Source organism: Penaeus vannamei, chromosome 39 (assembly GCF_042767895.1).
Source record: "Penaeus vannamei isolate JL-2024 chromosome 39, ASM4276789v1, whole genome shotgun sequence".
Taxonomy (NCBI): Eukaryota; Metazoa; Arthropoda; class Malacostraca; order Decapoda; family Penaeidae; genus Penaeus; species Penaeus vannamei.
In genome coordinates this window covers 6,453,137-6,460,636 of record NC_091587.1, presented here as the reverse complement: position 1 = coordinate 6,460,636, position 7,500 = coordinate 6,453,137, and the positions used below count along the sequence as shown (strand labels likewise).

At 39.4% G+C, this 7,500-nt stretch overlaps 1 protein-coding gene across 1 annotated transcript in view; it reads right to left on the bottom strand.

Annotated features, from left to right (window-relative positions):
* Nucleotides 1-3,417: 3,417 nt before the first annotated feature.
* Nop60B (dyskerin pseudouridine synthase 1 Nop60B) overlaps nt 3,418-7,500 on the bottom strand; it is an 11,211-nt gene continuing 7,128 nt past the window's right edge. Inside the window, exons 9-11 of the mRNA XM_070116936.1 lie at nt 6,973-7,158; nt 6,406-6,588; nt 3,418-5,536 (exon numbers count right to left, since the gene is read on the bottom strand). Coding sequence (XP_069973037.1) covers nt 5,474-5,536; nt 6,406-6,588; nt 6,973-7,158 — 432 coding nt within the window. The 3' untranslated portion in view covers nt 3,418-5,473. The remainder of the gene's footprint in view (nt 5,537-6,405; nt 6,589-6,972; nt 7,159-7,500) is intronic.

The window sequence follows — 7,500 nt, the reverse complement described above, 5'->3', positions numbered from 1 at the left end:
TTCAACCGTGTTTCATATTCCGTCTCGAACACCTTGTTGCTTCGGTGAGGAGAGAGTTTCGAAGCTTCAACCGTGTTTCATATTCCGTCTCGAACACCTTGCTGCTTCGGTGAGGAGGGAGTTTCGAAGCTTCAACCGCGTTTCATATTCCGTCTCGAAAAGTTGTTGCTTCGGTGAGGAGGGAGTTTCGAAGCTTCAACCGCGTTTCATATTCCGTCTCGAAAAGTTGTTGCTTCGGTGAGGAGGGAGTTTCGAAGCTTCAACCGTGTTTCATATTTCGTCTCGAACACCTTGCTGCTTCGGTGAGGAGGGAGTTTCGAAGCTTCAACCGTGTTTCATATTCCGTCTCGAACACCTTGTTGCTTCGGTGAGGAGAGAGTTTCGAAGCTTCAACCGTGTTTCATATTCCGTCTCGAACACCTTGCTGCTTCGGTGAGGAGGGAGTTTCGAAGCTTCAACCGTGTTTCATATTCCGTCTCGAGAAGTTGTTGCTTCGGTGAGGAGGGAGTTTCGAAGCTTCAACCGTGTTTCATATTCCGTCTCGAGAAGTTGTTGCTTCGGTGAGGAGGGAGTTTCGAAGCTTCAACCGTGTTTCATATTCCGTCTCGAACACCTTGCTGCTTCGGTGAGGAGGGAGTTTCGAAGCTTCAACCGTGTTTCATATTCCGTCTCGAACACCTTGCTGCTTCGGTGAGGAGGGAGTTTCGAAGCTTCAACCGTGTTTCATATTCCGTCTCGAAAAGTTGTTGCTTCGGTGAGGAGGGAGTTTCGAAGCTTCAACCGCGTTTCATATTCCGTCTCGAACACCTTGCAGCTTCGGTTGGGTTTCGATGCCTCATGACACGAAGTTTGCACGTTGACTGTAATACTGTTTTTCTCACGTGTTCATTAGCTTTTATTACGTAAAGAGGAGCATGCCATATATTTTGTCCAGCGATATTTAATAGCTACAGGGTGCAGTATATTTAATGCCGTCTTGTAAGTTTTGATTTTCTTTCATTTCTTTTTAAATTTTTTTATGCTGGTTTTCATAATGTCTACCAATTAGTGCGCGAGTTAAACAATGTAATCAAAATAGCATGTAAGAATTCAAAACCTGTCGAGTATATTTATATATATTACTGGCAGTGGTATATTACAGCAACAGTTGAGCCCTTTAAATATCTTAGGTAAATGGTCTTTCTCATTCTAAAAAATGCATGTTAATTGTCTTTCTAATTCTAAAAAAAAATGCATTTCATTCAACTTCCAACAAGCCGTTGTGTCTGTAATGGCTGAACGAATGTAAGCTTTCCATAAACAATGAAGTGAACAACATAACACAAACATGTATACGTTTCTTTAGTTGTGGAAAGGCTCAACGCACGAGAGGTCAACGTCACCAAATCGTTTCGTTTCACGTTTGAAAGGGAGGTGACAGGAAGGTGACATCATAGACGGGGAAACCGAGAGCAAACATTGGAGATGCGCGCGCCCAATCTCTCACGTGGGCGTCAAACAAGCATATCTCTGTGCCCACAACCCAAGGTGTATATATACTTTTATGGATCTTGCCACCACCCACCACCTGGGCTTAATCGTTCAGGTAACGGTGAATAAAACGCCGGGGATTCAGTACGTTCAGCGATCACTGACCCAGGGGTGTTCTGCCCCCTTGTGGACGCGATTGGTTGCTATGCACATCAAGGGTAGCTGAAATTCGACACGAAGAGATTTGGATGTATTTTACTAGTCCTTAATTAAACTCCAAAACTTTGAAGGGGGGAGGGAGAGGGGGTTTCTGAGGGGATTCAATCGTCCGGGCCATTCTTAAAGCTAAGAAAATGAAAATGTATATCCTAAGCCAAGTTTCGGTCACGGAAGATCCGACGCCAAAGAGTGTACGAACGAATGACTGATCCCCATCCAAAATTCCCTCTCCCCATCGCCGTATTTTTCTGGCTGGGAGCTCCACCCTTTGACCCCCTCTCAATCCCTGTATAAGCCCAACTCCTTCCCAAATACCGCATTCCCTATCCGACTACTTCAGCAATCACAACACTGTGTATTTAAGATTTACCTTATGGTTGAAGGGAAGGGTGGCTGGGAAGCGACGCACCTCTGGCCAACTCAACTGGAACACGCTTATTGTAATTCACCGAACGTCACTGCGATCGTCACAAATTCACTGAGAATTCGGAAACACAAGTAGTACCGTACGCAAACTTCACTTCCAAAACGAGCAATGAAAACTGTTACAACAGCACGGTCAAATTTGCCGGTAGATGGCTGCGTACGTACAAACGCAAAGGTGTTTATTTTTTAATAAGCGTGCATAATCATTAACACATATGTTTCCGAAATGTACATAAACACGAATTTCTGTATGGTTCTCTAGACATTAACGAACGATAATACATTAGAAGTTAAAAGCATTTCCATGCCCCCCTCCCCCTACACACACATACACAATCGAACATCGGCCGTTCACTAGTTTACCGGACAAGGCCTATAAGTCGTCGTACAAGATCTACATACTTAATAGATCTTAGGTGGGGTGACTGGTGTCTGGCAGGGACGTCCACCCATACCCAGTAGCCAACGGTCAAATGAACATACAGACGGCTTCATTTGGTGAGTTCGCTCGACCCAAGGCCATGACCACTTCACTGATATGCACGGCAATTTACCTCAATCAATGGACATTAAACAAGTGCTCGTCGAGGGGCACTTTTCTATTGTCTGGACGGGGTTTATCAGAGTAACAACATTGGCTGTGACATCACGAGTTACATTCAGTGTAGGATTACTACTTCGAGGCGAGGAAAGTCTGGACCAAAGTCAAAATAAATGTGTATTCCGACTTTGGGTATTTAGGCCTTTTCCACGGTACATTTTCGTCGACTTTCTTGTATCGAATCATGTGTGCAAATTTTAGCAATGAATGTAGTTCACTCCTTTCAACTATATGGTCTTAAATTTTCTTTCAAATCGTTTCAGTAACTTTCGTATACTTTAACCGAGACGTTTTAGCTTTCAGCAAAATCCAATATTTTTTAAATATATATGCTAAGGTGTGGACATTTTTTTTTACAAATTCACAAATCATTAAGTCACCTATATTTTATGGATTTTTTCCAAGATTTAAATTAAAATCTAACATTCCCTATATTTGACAAAATCAGAGCCATTAGTATCTCGGGTTTGCAATAAGGGTCAAACCATAAGGTCCATCCACACAGATCGGCGAGCATTTGGGATGGTGACGTAAAAGGAGAGAAAATGACTTTTCTACTGGTACTTTGGCCATCTCCGTGCCCGCTGAACGTACCACGAGCCCTTGAGCCACTTCAGCACAAGGGGGCAACCTTCATGATAATCTTAACTAAATAAGAGATTTGTACAGTTAGTAAAAGGACATCTAATCATATTCAGATGCTATTTGTATACGATATTTATTGAAGAGTATAAAAACGAAAGTGAAAATTGCAACTACTTTTGGCTGCCAAGTAACATACTTGACTAACAATCTTTCCCTCAAAATTTCCATAGTAAATCAAAGCAACAAGTGGTCACAATTCTGAAATGCAGTCCAAAATATAGCATATATTGACACATTAAGAATTGATTCAAGGGAAAGGGAAATATTCCTGCAAATCTATGGCAGTGTGAAATATATCATATATATATATTTAGGAAATAAATCAGCTTAAATTTGGACATTTATATTTTATTAAAAACATTCTAATACTAGTGATGTGTGGTCCAATCACTTATCACTGAAGATATGGCCCAACATGAACACATCTTGAACCCTAAATGTGAGAAAAAGCCTAGTAACACACTCTGCATAATCAACATAATTAAAAGGCTTAAAGCTCCAATACATGCCAATTCCTTTAGCAACATAACCATAGCGTAATGGACACGGAATTAAGTTCACATTAACATCATCACCGGATGAACTACCACAATATGCTGCCAATGCACAGATGTCTTCCATTCATTTTCTCTTTTTAAGCCTTTTGCAACCCAAGATAATGCAAAGTCTCTTGCTAGGCTTCATCACCACCAACTTTAGCAACCAGATCTTCAGATGCTACACCGTCGCGGCCATCTCTGCTTCCAGGCGCAAGGCTTTCAACATTGGTACTTGAAAGACTCCCATTTGGTTGGGTGGTTGGTTTTGTTTCGCCTCACGAACATTACCAGCACTGTGATCCCCCTCTTGGACCTCACGAAAGGGACTTCCCATGGACTTCCCGCAGGTCATGGCAACAGGTAAACAACAAATTATTCTACTTTAGCCTTGGGGTGGCTCTGGCAGTGGCCTGGAGGAGGTGGGGGAGGGGGGGGGGGTCGAGTAGAATGTTACACGAACAAGTCTTTTTCTTTTTACACAAGGTTAAAAGGAAGAAGGGTTGACACTTTGTTATGTACTTTACATACCCTGATCACATATCCATGCTCAACAACATTACAGTAAAATACTTTTTCAAGAATAATGGTAATTATTCAAAGTGTTCTACACAACAACAAAAAATTCTAAATAAAAAATTCACATTTTGTCTCATCTAAGCACTGCTGCAGACACTAGAGATAATTTGTCAGAGTGGAAATAAAGTGACAACAATGGGCGACAGGCTTCTGTTCCCTCACAGGAAGAGGATAAATCTTAAAAAATTCAATATAAACAAACTATTTAGCTACTTAGCATACATATGTACACAAACTGTACACCCACTATGCTCTAACAATCTTGTTCTATAAAAAAAACAACTTAATTAGTAACCAATTCTAAATAATTTGGCAGTCTTTTTGAAATGCAAACCTCTGGTCTGGCAGTCTGTCAGGCCTCTCATTAAACTAAGCACCATAACAAAAACAAAAAAATAAATAAATAAAATTAAACATTTAGATACTTCCATAAAACACTTATTCTACAAAAGAAGAAGCTTTCGAGGAACTGTTTCAAGCAAATTTTGAAAACTGGTGAATTTCTACAGGCATAAAAAAATTCCACTAAACCATTTTTTTAGCACAGGAAAGGCTCTCTTCCTACTACATATGCAGGTTTCTCAAGATATTTGACCCAAAGCACTATAGTTTTCTTTTAAAAAATTAAGAAAATTGAGCATCTGGTGGCTAAACCAGTTAAGGATAAGATCCTTCAACAGCCACCTCCCTCATTCCCCAGAAAAAGACGTCAAGTATTTCTTATACTTTCATATACTTATACTTTCAAATGTATTCCAACATAACGTATAACACCGAAGGGCACTATTTCCCTTTATCAACCAAAAAGTAGACTCAGGTGAGTGTTCCACACAACATTTCAGTGCATGTTTGAAAAGAAAAAAATATATATTCTCAATAATAATAATAATTATAACGACAGTAACTGATAAGTAAAATAAAAGTTTTTTCTCTTGTTTATCCAGATATTCCATCACAGCCAAAGTAATCTGCTGGCCAGGTGCTCGAGTCAGAATGTCTATTCCGATTCTTGCTCTTCCTTCTTCTTCTTCTTCTTCTTCTTCTTTTTCTTCTCTCCACTCTGAAAGAGAAACAAAATGTTAACAGCGAACTAACGTTGATCAAAGAGGGCTTCAGTGACAGGCAAGTCGTACTTCCACCCAAAGAAACAGCAAAAATAATGCTGGGAAACTGAATACCATCTGGTGATTTCAGTCCCAAAGAAAATCAGTCTTAACCCATTCGTCCCGGGCGTCACATATATGAGACACAGGGAAAAAATAAACAATGTCAGGCTGCCCGCCAGTGCGATGCTGTCTCGGAGCCGCGCTCCGAGGCAGAAGCGGCGCGCGGCCGGGCGGGCGGACAGACTCCGGGGAAGCTCCGACCGCCGATTTTGTAGCTGCCCGGATTTTTTAAATTTTGGCTACAAAATGTACCCGGCGTGAGTGGGTTAAAAGTACATTCCAAACAAATACAACAAAATCCCTTTGAATCTATTCTGTTGATCAGTTTACACACTCCATACCTTCTGTACTCAAGCAAAACCCTCCAATATTTTCTTATTCTAGCAAGACCTGGGCAATAAAGTAAAATTCCCTTCCAACATTAAAGATTTCTCCATTACTAAACATTTTCTAGAAATGTTCAAATATACTAGATATTAATGTCTATGCAGAGACAACCACACAAGTATAACTATCAACAACAACAATAACAACAACAACAATAATAATAATAATAATAATAATAATAACAACAACAACAACAACAACAACAACAACAACAATAATAATAATAATAATAATAGACAATAATAAGACAATAATAATAATGACAATATTAATCATAACAATGACAATGATGATAATGATAATGATAATGATAATGATAATAATAATAATAACAACAACAACAAACAATAATAAAGAATGTTCTCGTATTCCTTACCTCTTCTTCAGGCTCAGCCTCAATCACTTCCTGCTTGATCACTACTTCTGCTGCTTCTGGTTCTTCCTCATCCTCGTCCCTCTTCTTCTTCTTCTTCTTTTTCTTTTCTTTCTTTATTTGTGCTTCATCTACAGCAGGAGTTTCCGCTGCTGCTGAGCCGTCTGAGCCTTCACTTAACTTTCTCTGTAATTTATGAAAAGTTCAACATATAAATACAACTTCATTTGAGAGAGACAAGACACATGCTACCTATACTGCATCAAATCAACTCACAAATCCATCTTTTTCTTATATGTAAATACTTCACAAATCATTCTAGTATCTCCTGCAATAGATACTGTTCCAAACATCATTACTATCAGACTCTTACCCCATTCACTCAATAGACCAGCTTTGCTTGTAAGAATCATTCCAGTGCTAACTTGGGTGAATTATCTCAAAATTACAGACATCGATAGTTTGGTTACCCATCCAAATGAATGACTATTTCTGCAGAGGATATTGCAATCTGGAACCTCCTCCACACATCATTATGTCTTACTTAGTACTATTCAAAGAATAACATACCTTCTTGGGTTCTACTGTTGGCGTAGCTTCAACGGTAGGTGTAGCTGCTGCAAAACTGTCTACAGGTTCCTTTTTCACCGTTCTGTAGTCAACATAATTGTGCAACCAATCTGACGGAGTGTTTTCATTTGGTTTTCCGTGCTTATCAAGAAGACCATCCTTGATCATGGTCTTCTTCATAGTTGCCTGCAGATGAGAGCAGCAGTTAAAATTGGAAAACAAGAGACAAATAGAAATGGTAATACAGATGAAGGTTGATCATTGCAGAAGAAATGGCAAAAAAAAGAACACGAGTGTGTAAAGCAAGGGATCTACGTACTGATAAAACTGTAAATATAACTTACTTTTTATAATAACAATGATGAAAGGAAAAATCCTTTTAAAATATTTCACTTGATCTCTAATATTCTCTAAAACTTCAAGCTACCACTTCCTCTCAATAAAACTATGAAACTGCTTTTGAAATCAACCAATCAATTACATCACAGGAAGTAAAGAAATGTTAAATCTTCAAAGACTACCTTGTTT